A 23,224-nucleotide genomic window follows, 5' to 3' on the forward strand; every position below is an offset into this window, starting at 1 on the left:
TTGTAAGAAAACTTACGTAAGTTTGATTGGACATTATGGTTCGTACTGACATGTTGCCTGCGTAGAGGATGCTGATTCCTCCCCATTCGTCTTTGAAGAGCAGCTCGTCATCTGTAAGAAAACTTAACCACGTGAAGGTGCACAATACAAATATGTTTTACAATTTTCTCTAGTCGTGCACCGTGCATAAATAACCGCCCCAAAGGCAACTGTTACGGTTTTCCTTGAGTATTTTCATATTTTTAAGCACGAAAGCACACTCTGCCCAGTTTCAGACTCTAACGCTACGAAACGTCCTGAAACACAAATTTATATATTTTTCATGAAAGTAAAGATGCATTCATCCTTTGTTCTTCGTTCCCTAACGTACATATGTACATATACCCAAATCCAAAGTTTTGGGAATTCAGTATCCAGTGTTACAAGAAGTATTTGCGATCGCATTTGAGCTCATTAAAGTGGGGTCTCGGCCAAAATTTGGTTCATTAATTGTAAATTCGTAGAACCATCACTTACTAGAAATCCAGGTCCCGTTGAACCTGAGGGGCTGAAAGGCGTGGCTCAATATATCCTCCAGTTCAAATCTAGTTCCCTTGACCCTTGGCCCTTCATCTGGAGGAGTTAACAGCACTACCGAGGTCACAATAAGGGACAGTACCACCACGATCACCAAAAGGGCAATGAAAATCCCCCTCCAGTTTCTTTGAGTGGTGTTGGTCGACACCAACTGAAACAAATGGAAACCCATTAGAACGTAACTTGGCAAGAAAAGTAATTAAATCTTAATTAGTGAATAACTCATTGCGGCTTTGCCAAATGGAATTGCCGAATTAATTTCTTCGCCGTTGCTTTCGGACTTCTTGGATATCAGTCTTGCTTAAAGAGAATAGGAATTTAATGGAAGGTGGTAAATTTGCCCTTTGGCGTGATGAATTTCGTAATACGGTGGAGATTTTTATGGGCCCTGAAGCTGTTAGGTTTAATATTCCTTTTTTGTATGCATCAGGGGTTTTCACCACGTTTGCTTTGCAATCGTAAATATTCAGGATAAGAGGATTAGGGTAAAACTATTGACTTTTCATTTCCGCATTTGCTAAATGGCGAAAGCAGCTCTCTCAGTTGGGAGAAGGGCTATCAGGTTTAATGCCCTTTAATAGATTCAATGCGGCTGCGAACGTTAAGTGTTTTATATAGTGAAGTATATCGTGTAGCATCTGTAAAACTCCCCAAGAGATGTTAAAAAATTAAAATGGTATCCTTCGTAACAACATTAAAGTTGGCTGTAAGTGATTTAAATATTTCATCACCGGGGTTTAATGTTTGCCTCTTTCGAGTTTCGTGGAAATTGTGTGGAAAATTGGGAAATATTAGGCCTCGTTTTTTATATTTACATGAGCAAAGGTCGTGGGCTGAATAAAAATTGAGGATATTCTGCTTATGAGGAAATGTGGGCAGATAAGCCCGGATATTTCACGAAACTCACCGAGATATGGAAAACTGAGGATCGCTTGGCGTGAAATCGCAAGTACTCAAGAAGCTGCATGATTTTTTTTTAATTTCACTAATTCTTCGATTGTTGTTAAGGATTAGAGGGAGATTACTGCCATCTAGGTAAAGCTTCTTTCCCTGAAGAAATGCCTAGCGGCGGTTCCGGGGGGGATCCAGGGTGAAGAGGGGAGGTTTTTAGCGGGTAGGTGCCCCATTCCGGGGTGATTCCCTCATAACCACTGCCGACAGAACATCGGGCAGTGGTACCTATGAAGGTTTTCCTTCCCTATACAAAAAAAAGGTAAAGCTTCTCTAGTACTACTAAAATCGCTTTACCTAAGTAAGTTAGCTTGCTTTTAACACATATTCAGAAACTCTAGATTAGTAAAAAACTTAAAAGGTACCAACTGGTCTTATGTTCCCGTTCAAGGAACAAGTTCGTTTCAAGTGAATTTGATTTATCATTTAGATCTAGAATCTGCAGATTTTAGTACTATCAAGTTATCGTGTTTATGAATAGAAACTGTAAATTTCGAAGACGAGAATTTCCAAAAAAACAGTCATATATGAGTGATTTCAAGTTTAGTTATTTTGTATTTGTCAACTTCCGACAGCGATAAGTGACTTATGCTCAGTAATTTTTCCACTAAAATTTATTCAATCAGCTAAAACTGGACGATTCCATACCGAGCTTCTCTCACATTTTACCTTAAACTTCCTCACTCCAAACATTGGTAATTCTCTAAAACTAGCTTTTGGCTCACTTTTCAATGCCCGAAATTTACCATTCCTAGGACGATCTTATTTTTTCTACAGGTTGCGGGTTATCAGCTTATTTTGTCCCGAGGAAAATCTTCTAAAGACATCCGGTCTGGTGTTATAGCGACCGGACAGTGGGCAATTAGCCGGGATGCCTCACCGCTAAAACCTCAGGTTTCCTTTTCCTGCAGCGTGCAATGACGCGGGATTGTCTCTGGGGGATAAATCGTCAGTGTCGAGGGGCCTAGGGATTCGGCTGTCAATCGCTTTTAGGCCCGGGCTTATTATCCCTCTTGAGTGGCACGATTCGTGCGTCCCCTTTCCCCAACCGTCGAAAGAATGGCATTGCCATAGCGGCCCCACTTTGTTTTGCCTTCCGATATACCGTTGGTGAAAGGCGTTGAAGTTGGAAGATCCACGTACTCTATTATTAACACGTTTCGTGCGAATATGCAGTGTTCTGGGGCATCGCAGGTAGGTTATCAACAGAGCTTGATAAACTCCTGTAAGAGGGTTAAAGGAAGTCTTACATCCCTACTCTTCTCGTGGAACGAACTACTTGCCACTCTCTCTTTAGTTGAACCAACTACTGTTCGCAATCGCAAGTTCAGTGATTATTCCGTAACTTGGTCATTTATCTACTGTATCATCGCTATTCAGTTTTTCTCCTCAAGAGAGTCACCCAGCCTTCAAGGCCCTGTCGACCACTTGTGGCCGAACGAAGTAGGTTTAACTGAACCTGAACTAACCTGAACTGTAATCGCAAGTGCCGAAATCTAGATGACGAGAATAAATTTGTTTTACCATTAAGTGGTACTGCTTCAGCTGAAATTCAAATGATAATGAAAAATAGGATTTCTGTATTGTGATTGGGAAAGACGCAGGAAGAATGACTAATTAAAGGTTGTATCTAAAAACCTGACAATGGCGGTGCAACATAATTGTTTCTGGTTGTTCGGTCAATGCGTGTCTAATAATGGTATATAACAGGCATGGGTTTTAGCTGTTTAATTTGGTGTTCTAATCCATAATTAAATACCATGATTTCGACATTTGATATACGAAAATCTCCTAATCGCTGAGAAAACTTGTAAAAATTGATTCCGGTTCGTTTAAGTTACCAAAAATTTACATTTTTAGACTATTTACTCGGATAGCTGAGCATTTGTTAGCTAGAACTACCTTCACTATCAACTGCTAGGTTCCCAATTGTCGAAATTTCTTACATTCTAACTCATCAAAAGTATCGATCTCCTCAACTTTTTGAGCAGGTTTCTTCGCTCAGTGTCTCTTCACTGATGCTAACAATCATTTCAGGGTTTTATTTTTCTTTCAGACAAACAATCATAGTAAAATTGTACTTTTTCGCCGTGAATATTTACGTAACTTCCTTTCTCGCAGCTAGTTCCTTCATGCCTTTCAGTCATTTTTTAAACTGATTTCTCGCTTAGAGATTCAAAAGCAAATATTTCCTCATAAGTAGTTTTCTTTCTTCCCCATCACTGACCGCGTCACCGTAATTCGCTCAGCTTTCTGCTTTCAGCTTTGCGTCGAAAAATCGTTTCTTTTTACAATTTTTTTCTAAGGCCGTGTCGGATTTTGCAGTTGTTGAACAAAAATCTATGAAACTTGCGAGAAATAGGAGAGAGGAAAATTTTTATTGATTAGGGTGAGTAAGCAAAATGAGGCCTTTTATCTGCACGCTTTCCCATCTCTTAAGCTTAATCCAAAAACAAACAATGCCTTTCTTATGTTGACTTTAATTCATATTTGCAAACCCGACCAAATATTTCTAATTGTCCTTAAAATCTCTACAAAAACCTTTTTTATGGGCAAATAACCATCCAGTTACCATATTAACTAAAACCCACTGAACACTGCACGCGGTCCATATTTGCATACACAATGATAATTATTTATGGTGATACATACGAATTTGTAAGCGTCATGGTCCAAATGTAACTGTACACAAATAAAATAGATTCTTGCTCCCCAACAAGCACCAGCAAACCTGGATAACATGCAAATATCCTGAAAGCTGAAGTCTCTTTAAATGGTTTAAATAAAAGTTTTCATTTACATTTAACAAAATTTACGGACAAATCCGTTGTTTTCTGTTTTCAGCTCCCAGGATATAAAAATTCAACCCTCGTCCGACATAAACTGTCAGTCCCGGAATATCAGAGAAAAAGCGAAACAATAAACAAGTCGTAAAACAGTATTACTTTAACATCCTTCTCTGTAAATTGATTTGTTTCGTTCTTTTGGATTAATTTTGTTCACAAAACGTCGAACATAGCACACTTTTCCCTAGGATTGCGGTCCCATCCAATCTTTCTCAAGTAGGAAAAGAAGTACTTTGTGACCTCCTCGTCCACCTCTTCAAAACAGGATTCATCAAATCTTTTTGGCACCACGCAAACTGGAACGTAGTCGCTTTTACATTGTCTCAAAATGTACGGGTCTGAGGGATAGTCCACCATCATCCCTCCTTTGTTAGTGGCCAGCATGTTGATTTTATCCAAGCAGGAACATCTCAAGGGGTTCCCATGGACGTAGAGATACTTTATTGTCGCTCCCATCAGGAAGCTTTCTGGTACATAATTGAACAAATTAGCACTAATCCTTAACACGTCAATACGAGCATTGCTGGAGAAGCTGTTGAGCGATAGATTCTTCAGGTGATTATGATGAAGCCCCAAGTTTTCAATCGTAGGCGCGATATCTTCGAAAGCTCTGGAGTGAATAACTGAGATTTGATTATAATCCAAATTTACCGACTTCAAATTGCTCCAACCTAAAAACATTCCCTGGGGGATTTCCTTTAGAAGATTCTTTTGTATGAAAAACGTAGTTATCGAGGACATGGAGCTACCAAACCACTCCCTTCTCATGCGATCCAGCATATTCTGATTCAAATTCACGAAGCTAAGTTTGTCCAGGCTGTTGAAAGCTTGCTGCTCTATGCGCACCAACTTGTTGTTGTCCAAGTTAAGATTTTTTAACTTGGGTAAACCGTCGAAGGCCCCAGCAACCACTTCATTAAGTTCTGTGTAAGTTATCACCAAATCTGTTACCTGAACGAGATTGACAAAAGCTCCAGGGGCTATGGTCTCGAAGCTGCACCCAGACACAGAGAGTTTGGTCAAGTTGACTAAATTCTTGATCAGTCCTTTTCCGAAATAGCTGAGGATGTGGTATTGATCGCACAAGATATGAATTTCTCCTATGTCGAAAGGACCAAAGCTTTGAGGGTCTAAAGTTGAGTTGAAACTCTTTAAGCCCCACGCAGAACTGTTTATCGGGTTATGCCAAACTGATAAATTTTGTAAGCAACACTGTTCCACTTCAAGAGGATTGAATGTTAAGAGAATAAAAAGGAAAATTTTACTTCCTAACATGGTTCGAGGTCTAGTGCAAATTAATTGGTTACTGATGGGAGTGTTTGGCCTGTTTTATGAATGTGTTAATGTGTTTGTTATTAGCATGAGAAAAGAATTAGTGGTAAAGTCGCTAAGGTCGGGACCATCTACAGTTAAGCTCATATATTTCTTTAAGAAAAACCATTAATTTCAAGGAGATCTTGCATATCTCGAGTTACGTCAAAGAGGAAGTAAAAGAACTTGAAAATGAAACAAAAATTAGAGAATATGATTACCTACTATCTTTATTTTTCAAAAATTCGTCGAAGCTTTGGAAATAAATGAAGAACATATAAATTTCAAGACGATATTGAAAGTATCAGGCTCATGCCAAAGGAGGCACTAAAAGAGGATCGAATGCATAGAAAAACTTCAAATAATCGTCGTTCTCAATTTGGATAATTCATATTGCTCCGAGAACCGAGGCACGCCACTGTTCGCAATACACTTAGAATTCTCATAAATGTTTCTATCAAATCTCCAAATCCTAAGACGGTGTTGCAAATTTCAGAGTCACACCAATGGATGGCACGAATGAAAAATCGAAAAATGGGAAAAACATTTATAATAATTTTTCTCATTTTCGAAACGTTATAACAGTTTTAAGTTCCCCATTGTCTGCTATGAACCGTGAAAGCTCATAAAATTTTCAATAAAACCTAAAAATTTTGTGGCGATATTGCAAACGTGCCGAGGAGGATTAAAAAAAAAACACAAAAAAGTCTTCTATTTATATCTGCGTTTGACAAATTTTTGAGCTCTTTAAGATCTCAGCTCTGCTCCTCGTAGAGCATGAACGCACACAGAGCTTTTGATAAAATGTTCTAATTTCCTTGCAACATCAGAGACGATAACGGCACGAAAACAAGACCAGAAGCCTAGAAGGCTTTCAGTAATCGTCTTTTTTTTATATAAAATATGTGTCCGTAATTCTCCTTGGTCTGTAACTTGTGGGACTCGCAAAGAAATTTGAATATAATTTCCTGAAGTTTCGGAAGATCGGAAGAGGCATTCACGTCTCTTGGTCCTCAAACCCAAATTAGTACGACCCTTGCAATTTCTGCCTTTTCAAAGTTTGAAAATGTTCATATGAATTGTCCAACGAGCTAAGGTTCCCTTCACTTTCGCTGTTCCTAGGAAAAGGCATGAACGAATTCCTTTGTTAAAAACATTGAAACAAAAATCAAAACACTTGAGATTTTATTATAGAAATAAGAAATTTTGACATACTCATTCAAGCATTAGCTTATCATATTTCTCCTGCGTTAGCATGAAACACATGAGCATATTGAAAGCGGTTTCTTTGTACGAATCGTATTTCACCAGACACTTTTCAACTAATGCGTTAATAAGAGCCATCTCATGGCTCTCAGCCAAATACTCTAGATAACCTTCAATGGCTTCCTTGACGAAATTCCCATTCTCATCCAGAAGTCCATATATTTTACAAATGCAACTTGAAAACTCCCTGAGATGACTAGTATCCTGGTTGTCTTCATTAACTTCTAAAATCTTGTCACATTTAGCGGCTGGATCTTCTTCGCTGCTTGAACTGTCGGTTAAGTATTCTTTAATTTTTTCCTCAGAGAAGCTCTAGGTGATAATGCTGAATTAGAAAAAAATTGTTCAACTAATGAAACTTTCTTACCCCATGAAGAACAAGGAGGAAGCTCAGGATTTGCAAGTGCTTACAATAAAAGAACATTTTGTATTGTGATTTAACGTTTTTTCCTGCATTTGTCTATGTCATAGTTTAATGAATACGTTGCAGTAATGCCGCGGGGAGTGCTTATTTGGAGTCTAATAGCATGTTATTTGTCCTTTTCAAAGAATCCAACTACTAATTTCGATTTTGTCGGTTTTATACAATGTTAGGCAAAAGTCTAGGGCAATGCCTCGCCACCATCATAAGTCATCATTACACATGGTGTACGTTCGGATATCGAACTTCTCCCATATCAATTTATTACAACATTAAGAGCGTTGCAATATAAATAAAAAAGTAGCAACTCCATTCATATTACTGGGTATTCAGTCATAAATCTAAATTGTATATTCTATAACAACAACGTGTAAGAATCTTCTTTAAATAAGCTGATAAGGCTTCTAAGAAAAACTTGAGCCATGGATGGAGAATAATAGAGAATCGGTGAAAAACTGAACTTCTTAGGAAGATTCTGAGCTTCAGCTTCAGAATAGCGATTAGCAACTTTGCATTAAAGCTGAACAATGGTTCAAGAATTTACGAGTAAGGGAAGTGGTAACAATATTTAAAAAACCTTTTTAGACGAGTGAAAAGTGAAGAATGCATTGTTTCTAACGAAAGTTCTGAATTTCAATTAAAAAAAATAACAATGCGTCGATATTTCACACTGAAATCTTCTTTACAATAAGAATTTTTTAGAAACTCCATTTCTTTCTTCTATTTATTATAACGGGGTTGAAGGGAACTTGTAGGGAATTTCACATTCCTAGAATAAATATCTGGACCGTTCCATTTGGTAGATACCAATTCCAACCCAAAGTTCAGCATTCGAATGGGTTTTTCGACCTTTGCGTGCAGGTGAGAATTCTTCGATCCTCTCAACAAATCCGGTTTCCCCCAATTGCTTTACGTAATATCGAACATCGAAAAATATAGAAAAAATTCAAAACAACTCCATGTATCAAACTGAAACGCATTTAAAACGACACAAAAACATGATTTATCAAATTTTTCTATAAATTTTCAAACTTTAATGGACACAAATGAAATACGGTAAATCTAAAAGTTTCCACCCTGACGTAATTCGATGGAGAGTTCAGTTCTGCAACTTTTTTAATTTCCCTAGAAATTGAAAATTTATACCGTTTAGCACCAACTATCGAAAGCATTGAAGGTACCACGCAATAAAATTCTGTGGAATTAGGTCGGAAATATCTCACAAACTATAAAAGCAAAAGGTCCCTGTTCAGCGTCATTCGAAAGAGAAAAATTGTACAATTTTCTGTGAGAATTTAGTGAGTGTGGGAGATGACTATCAAGACAAGGCTCAAGAAATACGATATGTATTGTAAGAAAGGGTGGTAAACATAAGAAAGTTCAGATAAGACTTGTTATTTTCTTCACCTAGAAGAATGGGAACCTGTGTTTGATCTCAGTTAATATTTGATATTGTTGCACGTGTTTTATCGAGTAACAATGTTGAGCAAGCCATTATCGTTCATTCGGGCTATTAAATTTCACTACTATAAAAATTATGGCTGGCTTATTATCCAGCAATCGAGTTCTTAATCTATTAAATGTGAGGTCAGTTCGAACGATTTGAACTGCTCAACCGCCCTCCTGATCCACCAGATCTGGCTCCAAGCGACTATTTCAGCTGCAAACGCTGAAAAATATACACTGAAATCTTTCACTTCCTCCAATCCAATCATAACACATTAAACGGACTATGGAAGATTTCTTATATCTTTAATATCTTCACTGAGTCGCGGAGGCACAAAGAAGAAGCTTTTTACAAATCTCCTTTTTCGTGAGTTTTGAATTCGTGTTCCCATCGAGAGATGATCGAAAAAAAACTATCTCGATAACTGCTTCAAGGAGGTTACTTGTGCTTTCATGTCATGATGCTCAATGTAACATCCGCATAATAAAGCTCTTGTAAACATTTAAATCAATAAAATTGAAAGTAGGATTAGCGAGCTTTTAATCAATAAATCTAGGAACAAGTAGCTGAATAGATTCGATTCTTTTATTATAAAGGCCGATTGAATATTTAATAGTGTAATATCATGATTAGTCACTTTTATATTTTAAAATTTGATTTTAAGCTTCCAGTTGCTCAAGAAACTTCTCGTTTGCCGTTTTATGGATTTTAAATTGGTGAAAATCGGTAACTAGAGGTACATGCAATTTTGAAATTTTCGGCTATCAAATTTACAGAATAAAATACCTTGAGGAAATGTGCATTTCCTGATTAAACCAGCTAATCCATCATTTAACCTAAACACAGTAATTTTTTTATCTAAGTGCATATGCATGTTACAGATTACAGGCTTCAACTAGTAATTTCATTTTTATTAAGCCGATAGAGCCATTAATCATCGAATAATCTTCAGTTTGATAAGGGTTTATAAGGAGGGACAATGTGAAAATTATTGTAGCTCCGAATTCCAAGTAAAGTTATTGGAGTATCAGCTTTAAGATGCAAGAGAAGTATGTGGCTGTTTCGGTGTTGATTGGGGTATTGTTTGGGGTGGTTAATGTAAGTGGTATCATAATTAGATTTTATCATGTTTCTGATATTGAGAACTTCTAAAATTTTGTTCATCCAAACGCGAAGTTTGCCTTTCTAATTTATTGCTGAAATTAAATCAATGCGAAGCTTGTCGCGATGAGAATTTTTTAATAGTAAATTAAATTTAATGTAAAATACCTTGTAAACTTTGACGAGAGCTATAAAGAAAAGTTTGGAAATAAAATTATTTTCGAGCCAGAAATACGCCTGTAATTTCCTTAAACTGAACGAGGAAGTTAAAGGACCGACTGGGATATAAACTTTTCACATTATCCATATTCCTAATGAAAGGAAAATTTATTCTTTAGCTAGGATGTATACATATACCATTTGGCTCTTTCATAACCTAACTTTTATCATTGCTCATACTTTAACTGACCGTACTTCTACAAACACTTCTATTTCGCAGAAAGAGGGATAGTAAAGAACCACATGAAAAATAACAAAACGATTTCAGTTCGAAATTAGATTTCCTTCTTTTCTTGATATTTATGACAGATTTTCCTATTTCTGAACCAATTTCAGTCGCTGACAAAACTTGAACCAACCTTACTCTGTCAAAAACCTGTATTTTGCTAAATTTCAAACCGAACAGAGTTCGATAAAGCACAAAATGTATTTCAAGTTGAAATATCATTTTTGTTCAATTTATGATGGATTTCAGAGCGCACGGGGGATGTGAAACAAAAAGAACAACCTGAACTAACCAAACCAGACATAGTAATGAACTTTAGGGGCAGAAACTAAACTTTGAAACTGAAATTAAAGTTTTTTTTTATTAGTGATTTCATTCTTGTGGCGAAATCGTAATTAGTAGATATGCCCCAGGCTCTGAAATTCAAAATTCTTATTCCACACCAACCAGATGTAATAGTAGTTTCCGAGAAAAAAATATCTTGAACCTAAGTACCCTGCTAACCTAACTAACCCTAGCTACTTCGAATTTCTATTCCGTATGAAGAGAGTGTTTCAGCTTTAAGTTGTTATATCCTGTATTCTGACTGTTTTTCTACTGACTTGATTCAAAGATTTAATCTAAATTAACTTTAATTTTTCAAAGAATTCCGTCTCATCACCATTTGGCAACAGTTCCCCAACTCCCTCAATTGAACATCCTCTTATGAGGACTTTCATCTGAAAAACCCCTATTCAGTTTAGAATTGGTCAGACTGAAGATATACATATGCTCAATTTTTTCTGCCTGCAAAAGAAGGAAAACCTGCGTGGTACTTACGTTAGACATAAATTTTTTTTTATCAATATGTAGGAATCTACTGAAGAGACAAATAACATCTCCGAAATTCGTTACTGCGCAGCATCAGCAGGGTTACCATCAGAGACCAGATTTACCCTATTTCTCTAATAGTCGCACAGTTTCATTCAAAATTCCCAACCCCCACAAGATACTTATTTTAGACCTAAACTCACTTCCATGGCTACAAAAGTACACTACACAATTTGGAAACTTGAAAATACTTAAGTGCCAATAATACTCTTTTCTACTCTGTTCCAGTGTCACCCTATCACTGACCAACGCGCCCTCGTCATTGACTTCCACCGCGAGTGTTTGGACGCCCACGGCGTCCTCGAAGACGTCCTTCACGACGCCCTCGATGGAACCACTCCTGAAGAACACGATTTCTACTTGCATCTCTTCTGTGCAGCCAAGAAAGGGAAACTGATAAATGATGATGGTATTGTCAACACTGATAATATTGAAAAAGACTTAAAGGATGTAATATTAGAAGAAAATATGGCCACCGTGGCTGCACTTATTCGGAAGTGCCTGGTGCAGAGAGAAGATATTTTGACTACCATTAAGGAAGGGGCTCAATGCTTTTTTAAGCAACAGCATAAATTGTAGGAAATTTGTCTTAATGTAATGTAGTTGTAGGTTCCACAAATAATGTAAAAGGAATTTAAGAGTCTATAATTAATAAAATAAATTCAGTAGTTTCAGTAAAGAAAACCACGTATTTCCTTACTTCATAGACCCTCATTAAATTCTAAATTCCTCCTAATCTTCCTAATAAATTTCCTGTTGAAGCTACATAGGTGGTATTAAACCTAATGAGCATAAAATTCATAGCATTAATAAACTGTCTCCTTGTAAGACTTTTTTCCATTCTTTGCAGTTATAGACTAGGAGATTAGAAATTCATATTACGGAACCAAATTCACATTATGATTGAAATTTAAAATCGATGACGTTACAGGCAATGAGTGATACCAGGTATTTCAATACTGGTGTATATTGATATGGAAAAACACTTTTTAATTTTTAATTAATGTTATTTTCTTAATTTCCCAATTTGGCTGTATATGGTGGAAATGGCAAACGACCGTTTGGTGCTAATTAAAAATTTAATATATTATAAAATGCGAGATTTAAAGGGTTTTGAAGATTTTCCTGGCTCCCTAACCTGTGACAATGTTGGGAAATATTAAACTTTGCTTGATAGTGAGTTTGGGACTATTACACTTTGGGACAGTAAGTTTTGAATTTTTTAAATCAAGTTTTTCACTCTTATGATTTTATTGCATTTTGAGAACGTTTCCTGATATAAAGAAATTCCTGGGGCTATTTATTCCCTCAATTTTCAGTTGCAGAACGCGTTCTTTTCAAATGCCTTGTAAAAATCTGTGGAAGAGCCGCAGTTAATTCCTCTAAAAGCTCATAATTTTCTTACGTTCTCCCTAGAAATTTCGTAAGATTTGTCTGCAATATTTTAACATCTAGGTCCGGACCGTCTCTAGTTTTAGCAAATTATCCAGTCCATTTTTCTAGGAAATAATCTGGAAACTATGCTGCAAAAATCGGGGACGGGAATTCGTTTTTTAAGTGAGATGTGTCTGAAACTCTTTTTTCAGGACTGAAATCTGCGCCAGTAACATTTTAACTTGGATTTCTGGTACGCTTATGATTTTTAACAAGCGAAATTATCTCTCCTTTAGGAAACAATTGAAGACGCAAACTATTGTCTTTTACATTAACCAGTGGCGGAACTCATTTTTTAAATCAAGCATAATGACTGTCCCTAGATGACGCGTAACCTTTTTCCTCGATGTATGCCCATGTTAAAAAAAATACAATTTTTCCAGGCTTTCGATGCACAACAACGGCAGAAAATCGTTGATTTTCACAAAGAATGCCTCGACGCCCATAACGTCGATCCGCAGCTCCTCTTGAACGCCTTCGACGGCGACGTCAAAGAAGACGACGACTTCTACCTTCACTTCGTCTGCACCGCCAAACAATACAAAATAATCGACGATGACGACAACATCTATCTGGACAACGTCGAGGAACTTTTAAGTCACGTAATCCACGAGGACCATTTGGAGCTGGTAGCGTCGCTGGTCCGACAGTGCCTGGTCAAAAAGGGAAACATGCTGGAAACCATTAAGGCAGCTGTCCATTGTTTCTTCGCCGCGACCCACAAAAATTGATTATGTCTAATTAAATAAATATTACTCTGATTTATGTTTAGTTATTGCGAGGAAAATGTCATTAACAAGTAGCAAAAATGCAGTCGGAAGTTGTTTTGCATTCCGGTCTTTGCAAGCGGAAAATGAATCACAGGAAACTGTATTTCTTGATGGGCTTTTAAGTCATGGAAAATGTTTGCCTGGCCTAAATTGCGAAAGCTCGAAACTGCTGTAGAAACTGGGAAAACGCGAGAAAACATAAAGACCCAGCACCATTAGAGGTGAAGAGTTTAATGTGAATATATGCCTAAGCAATGCTCTACGTTAATCTAGGAATGAAATGGGTAAATTTAACCAGATTCAAGACGATCTGGAACGAAATGAAAGAAGTTGGGGCGAAACAGGGACTACTTTAGCTGAGCTGCGCATTTGCCACCGAAGACGAAATTCCAATGATATGCCCGGGCTTCGCTGCTGCGATGTCAATTCCACAGAGTATCCCTAAATTTATATTCAAAGTCTAGCAATTAGCAATAGAGAATAATTGAGACTTAGAGCTATCGCCCTTTATAATTATTGGTGGAGCAACTAGAATTTCTGATCGAACAATTTTTGTTAAACCCTTATTTCGTAACTGAAGGGTTTCTGCGTAGTATTTGAATTTTCATACGTGCTACGCCTCTGGTTTTTAATATACGGAATTGGCTCTTCAGGCCGAGGATCCGAGATTGTTGCCGGCTACAATAGCCAGTGGCGGAACTCCTTCCATTCAAACGTGTGTAAAAAAAAAGAAAAATAATTTAGTCTAATTGTGTGCCTTAATTAAACCAGAAATGAACGGGGACATTTAACCGGATCCTAGACAATCCGGAGCCCTCGAAATTGACAAAATAGAAGTAAAATGTTCAATATTTTAGCTGCGCATTGGCCAATCACGAAGAAATTTCAATCCACCCTCGGATTTAGCGCTGTAATATTAATTTCACGGAGTTTTCCCAATCTACTCGAAAGTTGGCCAATTAGCAATTTCATCGATCTCGAAATCCAGGATATTGTAGGTGCACTAGGGGCGTCCTATTTCGATTTATTATTGACAGATCAGCTCAGATTTCAGTGAAGTGTGAAATTGTAGCTGCAGGAAAATTTATTCAACACGTTGACGGACAGTGAAAATTCCAAGAGCGTTGTAGATGGATGGCAGTAATTTTTCAAATCCTTTAAAAATATTACTGATTCCTGTGAAATGTTCGCTGGGCGTGCGGATGTAGAAAATGTAAAAAAGTATGATGTTGCTGCTGTAAACAGCAGTTCTGACTCGCCGACACGTCTCTCGGCCTTGCGGTTGGTAGGCAGTAGTATACACAATACGGCCCGTATTGATATAGCAGTGGCGGAATTAATGATTAGCCCCCCCACCCCTCACCGTCAAACGAGTGACTTCCGCCATATTTAGGACAGTGGCTCGGACAGCGGGAGGAATTTGGAGGGAATAATAATTAGAAATTTTCGCCGGGACAGTACTGTTCGTCGACGTATTAGAGGCGAACGTCGGCTCATGTCATTATCGAAGTCCCGTGGAATTCCACGATTGCTAATTTGAGGGACGAGCCTCCTCTGTAATTCCTACTGACGTTTTAATTAAATTCGCTCCGCCGCAAAGAGACACAAAAACTAATTTGGGCACCCCCTATGTATTCAATTCTAATAATCGTTCTCAAATTTGTCTTGGTTATTAAATTAAACCTCCCTTAAGGCGAATTCTGGGCAAGCTCCAACCTAAAGCTATAAAATATTTAGAGACAGAGGATATGTTATTAAGTGGGACGCTCTTTTTCCTGGCTAGGCTGCTACCCCTTTTGAATTATTCATCCAACATCGAGCGAGGCTCTTTTGTGGTACTCAATTTACAATTCAACTTCAAAGGGTAATTTTGCTTATATGAAATAAACTCATGGATGCACATTTTTGATAATAAAACTTCCTCCGCACCTGGAATGGAGTATCTCTTCCCTAGCTCCAAGGCAAGGACAAACGTAAGCCAAGTTTCCGGGTTCTAATTTCATAGTTTTACGGTTGTATGTTCTCTGGAGAAACTTTCCACGTTCAGGATATTATATTTCATCTTTATAAGTCATAAAATCTCGGGGTGGAGAATTGAACGGTAGTCCAGAGATTTTATGAGCCGAGACATTAGTGCGATATTTTTTGCCGCGAATTGTTATTGCCATCACTGTATTTTCTTTCGGAGGAAAAAATCGATGTGACCGGGTCTTTCCCTTCGAACTCAAGTAGAACACTGCGTAGGGTACCCGTCGTAGGGCCCTCCATCCAAAGCACAGAAGTTGGCAACTCTGAAATATCCCCAATGCGACAGGTACGAAACTTCAGCAAACAAACCCAGATTCGCTTTTCTGATTAAGCTCTCGGTTTAACTCTGTTATATCGATCTGATCCGGTTATTTTATGCCTGGCAAAAGCTCAACTGAGCCACGGACTATAAATCACAATAATAGAAAATCCCCAATCGTGCAGATACAAAATCGGACTTCCCGAATCAATTCAAATTGCTAATTGGAAAACTTCAGAAGGCGAATTTCTGAAAACTCCCTGGATTAGGAGCGTAGCAAGGTATTTATTATCCAGGGCCGATTTGGAACTTCCGGTCTATTGGGTTACTTGAACGATAATTGCAGTAATCGGTGACAAATGCATCCCGATAACGTATTAAATGTGAGTTGGAAGCAAACATGCGAGCGATATGCCATGTTAATGTGCGGAATTCGCTCGTGTAAACCCATTGGGAGACAAAGCAATTTATCGGGGGGCTATTAAAAGTGTTATCCGGGAGCAGTAATTTCCTGCAATAAAATTTACATGCAATTCATGGCGGCAACCTTTGCAGGCTGGCCAGTAAATACTTTTTATCGAGCGGAAAAACCAGACAAATCTATCAGCCAGACGGACCAGAGAAAATTCCACTTATACAGCGTGTAACATTTAACGTGGAATTACGAAATGTCGCGAACACTAGGCGTCCCATAAACAAATATTTAGTGTCAAGCTTGAAGAACTCTGGCGCGGGAAAAGCGGCGCGAATGTTGATTCTCCTCCACCACCCACGTGCGTGGGGAAAGGGGGTTGACTTTTCAATTGCAAATGGCAACTCCCATTTTTTTTAGATTTTCCGGATATCACGGCTGAAAATAAGAAAAACTTGCGCGAATTATTTTGTTCGATTTGTACCAGAAAACAGTCTAATTAATTCAATTCAATACACACATATGCACTGCATGTACACATTGAAATACACCGGAACCATTTCGATTTTATCTTCTAGGGTCATACAATCCATCGTGAAGCAGCATTAAAAACAGAACGTTGGAATATATATATTTTAAATAAGTCCATTTAAAAAGAGATTATTTATTTATTTATGTTATTGTTTATTTGTCACATTTCATTAGCACAGAATTTTTTTAAAAGTGAAAATTGCTATTTATTTTGTAACTGTAACTTCTTTAATTGCAGTTTGTTTTTTAGAATGAAAAAAATATTTTGCCCAAATTTTCCTTATTTTCAGTGGTATTACCCAAATCTGCAAAAAAACAGGGTTTGATATTTGAAATGGAAAAGCTAACCCCCACCCCGCCCGAACGAGGTGTGGAGGGGAATCAGCTATAGCACTAATGCATTTCCACTTCAGAGGGATTAAGGCTTGCTACTAAACGGTTCTTTATAGTATGCCTAGTATTCGAGGTATGTCGAAATTTCAGGCTAGATGATACACACTGTATTATTTCATACTGAAAGAGATAGCTAAAAGCTTATTTTAATAATAAAATAAATAGAATTTTTAGTTTAAAAGATTTTCTCGATTTTCAATGGCAAATTGTTAGCCTCACGCCTTAGGATGTCTAGTCTGCTGTCGGAATACCGCAATTTCATGAAATTCCATTTTCTTGCTGTAATGAGTTATATATTTTTTAAATGTAAATTTTAGCAACTTTTCCGTTCGAATACCGAAAATCCAGCTTTTTAAGCCTTAAAATGAGCGAAAATTTCTTGCTTGAGATTGCGATTTGAATATTTCCCGAAACCAGAAACGTGGACACGTTGAACAGATATCTACCTTAAGAGATGTTAGCATTGGGGCCTCGCTAAACATACCCGCGCAATTTGAACATTCTGAACCCTCATCAACTTCAAACACCCTTCTTGTTCACCTTAATAAATATAGATATAAACCTCACGAGACTTTCGGTTTAACACCGTTTGCGCTACTCACGAAAAACGTGATATTTCATGCTTGACAGGGAAATGACATCGTTATCAACGAAATATAGCTAACTTTTCAGGCGTCTAAGAGATAGCGACATCGCTAATGGAGGCTGTAGCGTCAGTAGCTTGCGAAAAAACTCTTGTTAATGTTGCCAATGCGAATACCGAATTTTCCGTCTAAAGTTATTAAATTTCATGTATGCGACATTTCTTGGTATTTAGAGCAAACCTTAATGTTAATGAAAACACTTGATAAGAGCATTTGCAATTGCACGTCCAACATGCAAAACCCTGCAATTTCCTGGGAGTTTAGCATTTTACCTGTTGCCTTTATGCATTTTCGTATCGATTGCTTGCATATAGGGCAATTTCATCAAGTCTAAATCAATTTACAAGTATTGGTACCATCTCCCATAAGGCAACATCTAGGTCAGACCTAATTAAATTCACTAAGGCTAACCTAAAAAGAGTGAAATAATAATAATTTCCATCAAATTTCTTCCCAAATCCGGTTTAGGGATTAATTATACTGGCACCCTTCCAAATTGCAGATTCAACATCCAGCGTGGAAAGTATTATTATATGGCTGCAATGGAAAGCCATTTTAATTCGAAGTAATCCAAGTGCATTTCCAAAAGCATCGAGGGAGCCAAGAGGTCTAATTGTATTCCAGCGGAGCTGTATTTAAGCAAACCAAAGATAATAAAATTGAAAAAGGTTTCCGGTGTAACTAAACTGCGAAAAAAATGCGGGCCCTGATGTCTTTCTGATGTTGCCAAGCTTCCATCGAGCCCTGGAGCGGCCCCGTTTATAACACGTGCCATTAAAGGGGCGAAAAAATTGGGTTATGGATGAAGGAACGCAAACCGGAAAGAGTAATGATGTCGACGGAATAATAAGAAGAATAATAGGTAGAATGGAAATTTCCTTTTTCTGGCCAAAATGAATTTAGAATAAAAAGAAATTCGCGCCTTTCGAGGAATAATAATATATTATTCTAAACACGACGTGGACGAAACCCCATAAAATGAAATATACCTTGGCAGTATTTCGCATATATTATTCGGGATTTAAATTTCCCGGATCGAGGCAAATCTTGACTGATGCTTACAGCATGTGGAGTGTAATAATTTTGGTTGTAAGTTCGTGCAAGAAAAATTTAATTTAAAATGTTTCCTGTGGCTCTCAAAATCCTGCGTCGATTCTTTTAACTAGAAGAGCTAAATCTAATTCCGCTGAAATTAAAATTAGACGTGCAACCCCATAGAATGCAATGGAGATTTAAATTACTTTTTTGCAATCTCCTCTGTGGACTGAATTCAATTAAAACATCCCCCTATCACAGATTTATACTGCGATTTTATTATAAAATACTCCTTCGGAAAGCGTAAAATAAGAAGTAAACAATAAAAATGGATCTCGTATTTTTGCCAGGGGAGCAAGACTTATGGCACATAGAAAAGTTCATTGTTTCCGAATGCAAATGTGCGAGCTTTGAATGATTTGACTAACAAATCAAGCTGTTTCGTATATTTTAGTCGTTTTATTTCTTGGCGTATTATTCCATTTTTGCATGGAAAACATCCCTTTCCGAGTGCAGTTTGTAGCGAGCGTACTTGGAGGAAGGGCTATTAAAACGTGTAACGGCGAAAAGGGAGAATTACCCATGAGGAACGAATTTTCGGACATGGAAATAAATAACGTCAACGATTTAACACCGTCCAAATTGTTGCTTGTCTAGGAGTAAAACCATCATCTTTGAACCAAAGATAACTTTTCTCATCATCAATTTAATAGTTAAACGGCAGTAATAAGTTTCAGCCGCACCTAATTAAATATTAACCAGTCGGAAAATGGAAAACCTTCCAGGGGTGGGTATTTGAATAAGGTAGATAAATTAGGACTGGAAAGGTTCGCTCTTTCCTGGATTTTGTAGTTGCTAATTTCGCGAGGTCTAAACATTCTGTTTCGATTTTTGCGGGGAAAATCGACATAATTGAGTTTCATAGCTGGGTAAACAGCGTTTCACTGACATTTATTTCTATTCAAATAGACCATCTGTTCGCACGAATTTACGGATCGATAAATCAGATATTATAACACTAATACTGCGGTTTAGCGTCGTTCATTTTGACACATTATGGCATAGCGGTAGCTGCAGCACGAACGCCTTAAACCACACAACAACAGAATTAAGACACAATACAAAGTCAGAAAATAGATTATCGGTCCCTAAGTGGAAAGTTGAACGTTTGAGTATTTCGAAAATTGTTAGAGGTCGAAGTAGGGCTACGTACTCTTGACCTCTGTGCTAACCGCAGTAGAACTCAAAAGCAACAATGAACACTGCTCGGGACTTGAAAAGCCCCATTATGTTTCAGGCTCGTAAAATGTGGAAAATAAAAAAAAAACTGCTACAGACCGGTATAGAAGTATGTATTAGTGTATTATTAATAACCTGAACTAACAGAAGCGCAGTGGAAAGGCATAATAATACACTCGGTGTCTTTTGTAAAAAATTTCAGTTTCAGACTTCTGAATAGAAGAAAAAAACATTATTTAAGCTTCAAAGCCTCGAAAATAGCTGAAAGTTAGTGTAGCGCTATATGTTAGCAAACTGTTTGCTAACAGCAATAAAACTCAAAAAGACGATGGTATATAGAGTTTCCACTTAACAACCTCTAAGTATTCTGTTTAAATGTATGAAATTATATCTCGATTATTTAGGAAGCTTTATGGTAACAATACCCAATTAGAGGGCAACAAGTACAATTCACAGATAAATGACTAAGCAAAAGATGAAAATTTGAATAACTCGGATCTTCCCAGAACAACGTTATGGACTAATGAAACTAAGAGTGAATAAACCCCCAAGTGTTATGTTTAAATGCATAAATTGACATCTCGAATGGTGATGTAAATGGGGAAGTAAGAATATTCTATTAAAAAATGGTTTCCAGGAAGGAAAATTATTCACAATTTGAACCCGACCATAATTGAAAATTAAAAAAACATTAAGCTCGGCAAAGAAATCCTCTGGATTAATGAGGTTTTCTATGGAAAACGCTTCAGCAATTATCGTTTAACTGTGGTAGGGATAATAGCAGTAGCACTCTAATAATTGGAAAATAGGGCAAATTTGCTACAACTTGTCACTTTCGATACATAACGTTGTGGTTGTCCTTCAAACAACCAGCAATCTTGGTTGAGCTGAACCGACACCACAAAACGAAATCGAAATTCCTGATTGACGTGCCTGACAATGTTTCAGGATTTTTGATTAACTTGCATTGAAATGACGAAAAATGTTCCGCCATGTTCACCAGCCTTAACTACCAGCAATTTGCATTAAAAGCATTTTCTAGGCTGCAAAAAATTTCCAAGCAACATTCACTTACGGCATGCTTGGCATTCAGCATAATACTTGGCCTCTTGACTTGCTTTTTTGCCAGATTTATATACTGGGACGGAAAGCATTAATGCAATCTAGTGTCCACGTGTCCCATGTCTAATTCATCTTTCCCGATTTGAGGCAATTTATCATATTGTTCGGTTCGCCCTGAGGCGAGCATTAAATTCATCAATCAACATAAATTGTAGGAGTAATAAATGGTAATGATTTGTGTCGCCCTAAGGAATGGCCGTCTTCATCTATCACCCAAGTTTGTCCTACATCTAAGTAAAATGCTGTCATTTCGCTTACCTCGTCGTCAAAGGGATCGTGGTCCGTCATTGTGTCCAGTTGCTGCTTTTCCTGGGACGTCTATAAATCTTCAGGTCACAAAACCGCGTTATCACAACTTTTCCACAATATCGAAGAACATTATCGGCGTGTAAAGTTATAGTTTCATCAGCATTATCTTTACAAATGGAAACTTTAAACGCACTTTAGAGCCGGGAGTAATTTCGGGCTATTGTCAACTATTGAGGCTCCACTCCATTTATCGACGTAGAGGACGAAGCAACATGCAGACTTGTTAACCTGGAACAAAGCAACAAAGTCGATTAAATGTTTTGTTCCATCTGATTCGAATTGTTTCTTTATTTCCTTCAAAAGCTTTGGCTCAATAAACTGAGTAACTACAAGGTACCTACGTAATTACGAAATTAGTTTCTGCGCGGAAAAGGCGGCACTTAAAGGAAATTGAAGGTTTTTTTGTTAATTAAGCCCGACCATAAAACTGAATTACCATAAAATAACAGCAAGAAAATGCCGCAGTCATTGTTTCAAGCAGAAGTTTTCGTTTAAAGGGCTTCCTGGGGAGATGTACCACTGCCGCAGAAATTTTATGCGGTTGATGGGAATTATCCTAAAATTATATAACATAAATGGCTTTAAGCTTGGGCACTAAATCCCCATGGAAAATCCCGCTTGAGCGAAGCTAAAATTAGAATTTATTTTCTAAATCTAAAGCCTCTGAAGGTTTCAAGAGCAGAAAGGCCTTGACTTGTTTGGAAGTTGCCATACACTCACAAGACAAATGATTATAGCTCCATTTCTGAGGAATGTGGAGGGTGTTCTAACTCAACCGAATACGGTAATTTATTACAAAACAAATCTCCTTTGTTGCTGCATAGAATACGTAGGTATTAGGTATACCTTTTTTATAAACACTTAAATAAAGCCTCTTTCGACGAAACCAGTTCGAGAACATTTTCCATCACTAAGAACTCTATAATTTAAGAGACACTGAATTAATGTGACGACCAACTTAAATGTGATGTTTCATCGAAAAATTATCTGCGGTTTGATACGACAAGTTCAGTTTCCGAACATATAAAATTAATTTGGCTTTCGAAACTAAAATTAATAGGAATTTAGCCTCTCTGGCATCTCTTAAGTTTTTAAGCGCAGTCTCGACAGTTTAAACTTGAAGTGGTCTTTTGAGTTTTGCCAGAATTTGGAGCCCACTTCGCACTGAACGTTTCTTAGAATCTTAAAACGTTTTAACTGATTTCTAGTTTCTTGCCAAAAGTTTTGAATTAGAAAATTCCTACCCTCCATCACTCTAATTTTCTGAACATGCGTTCGCATTTTCCACGTGAAGACATTACAGCTAACGTAAGTTATGAACTTCTTTAAGTCTCGAAAGTGTCTTTTCAATTCCCAGGGCTGCAGACTTCTGGCGAAAGCGCAAAAATTGTCCACTTTTTCTAATTTACTATTTATATTTCGTTGCTACTAAATTTCTCCATATAAAATTTGGGACGTTCGAGATTCTAAATTCCACATTTTCACTTGCATTTCTGAGAATATCTACACATGAGGGGAATTTTCTCAGAATTTGAGAAAATTTCGGAAGTAAGGAAAAAGTTACCTTAGAGAATGTGCTTGGTAGGAAGCCTGGAGCTTACAGAACTTCCGTACATTAAACAACTTTCATTTCAGCTGGATTTAGGAATTTTTACGTTTACACTGACATTGAGGTATGAGTTGTCGGATACAGGGCGGTCCCCCTGTGTTGCGTCGAAACGCCTGCCAAGAAATCCATATGGATGCACGTGTATGAAACCCTTCGTTACCACGATGTTTTATTAACGGTCGAAGATACGAACACAAAGCAAGAG

General features: G+C 37.4%; 3 protein-coding genes across 3 annotated transcripts in view; 1 reads left to right on the forward strand and 2 right to left on the reverse strand.

Annotated features, from left to right (window-relative positions):
* Positions 1 to 23,224, reverse strand: part of Dpp10 (Dipeptidyl peptidase 10) — a 42,812-nt gene that overhangs the window by 15,428 nt on the left and 4,160 nt on the right. Inside the window, exons 2-4 of the mRNA XM_066286494.1 lie at positions 21,360 to 21,638; positions 517 to 727; positions 17 to 111 (exon numbers count right to left, since the gene is read on the reverse strand). Of these exons, the coding sequence (XP_066142591.1) occupies positions 17 to 111; positions 517 to 727; positions 21,360 to 21,389 (336 nt within the window). The 5' untranslated portion in view covers positions 21,390 to 21,638. The remainder of the gene's footprint in view (positions 1 to 16; positions 112 to 516; positions 728 to 21,359; positions 21,639 to 23,224) is intronic.
* Positions 3,955 to 5,738, reverse strand: LOC136341403 (chondroadherin-like). The gene has a single exon (XM_066286341.1). It carries the CDS (start codon positions 5,646 to 5,648, stop codon positions 4,527 to 4,529), a length of 1,122 nt encoding a protein of 373 aa, XP_066142438.1. The 5' UTR covers positions 5,649 to 5,738; the 3' UTR covers positions 3,955 to 4,526.
* Positions 9,788 to 11,920, forward strand: LOC136341404 (uncharacterized). Its single transcript, XM_066286343.1, has 2 exons — positions 9,788 to 9,916; positions 11,463 to 11,920. Exons 1-2 carry the CDS (start codon positions 9,857 to 9,859, stop codon positions 11,811 to 11,813), a joined length of 411 nt encoding a protein of 136 aa, XP_066142440.1. The 5' UTR covers positions 9,788 to 9,856; the 3' UTR covers positions 11,814 to 11,920.

Source organism: Euwallacea fornicatus, chromosome 10 (assembly GCF_040115645.1).
Source record: "Euwallacea fornicatus isolate EFF26 chromosome 10, ASM4011564v1, whole genome shotgun sequence".
Classification (NCBI taxonomy): Eukaryota; Metazoa; Arthropoda; class Insecta; order Coleoptera; family Curculionidae; genus Euwallacea; species Euwallacea fornicatus.

Coding starts and splice junctions, on each gene's coding strand:
- LOC136341403 (XM_066286341.1), bottom strand. CDS start 5,648: ATGTTAGGAAGTAAAATTTTCCTTTTTATTCTCTTAACATTCAATCCT.
- LOC136341404 (XM_066286343.1), top strand. CDS start 9,857: ATGCAAGAGAAGTATGTGGCTGTTTCGGTGTTGATTGGGGTATTGTTT. Junction 9,917..11,462: donor TATTGTTTGGGGTGGTTAAT/GTAAGTGGTATC, acceptor ACTCTGTTCCAG/TGTCACCCTATCACTGACCA.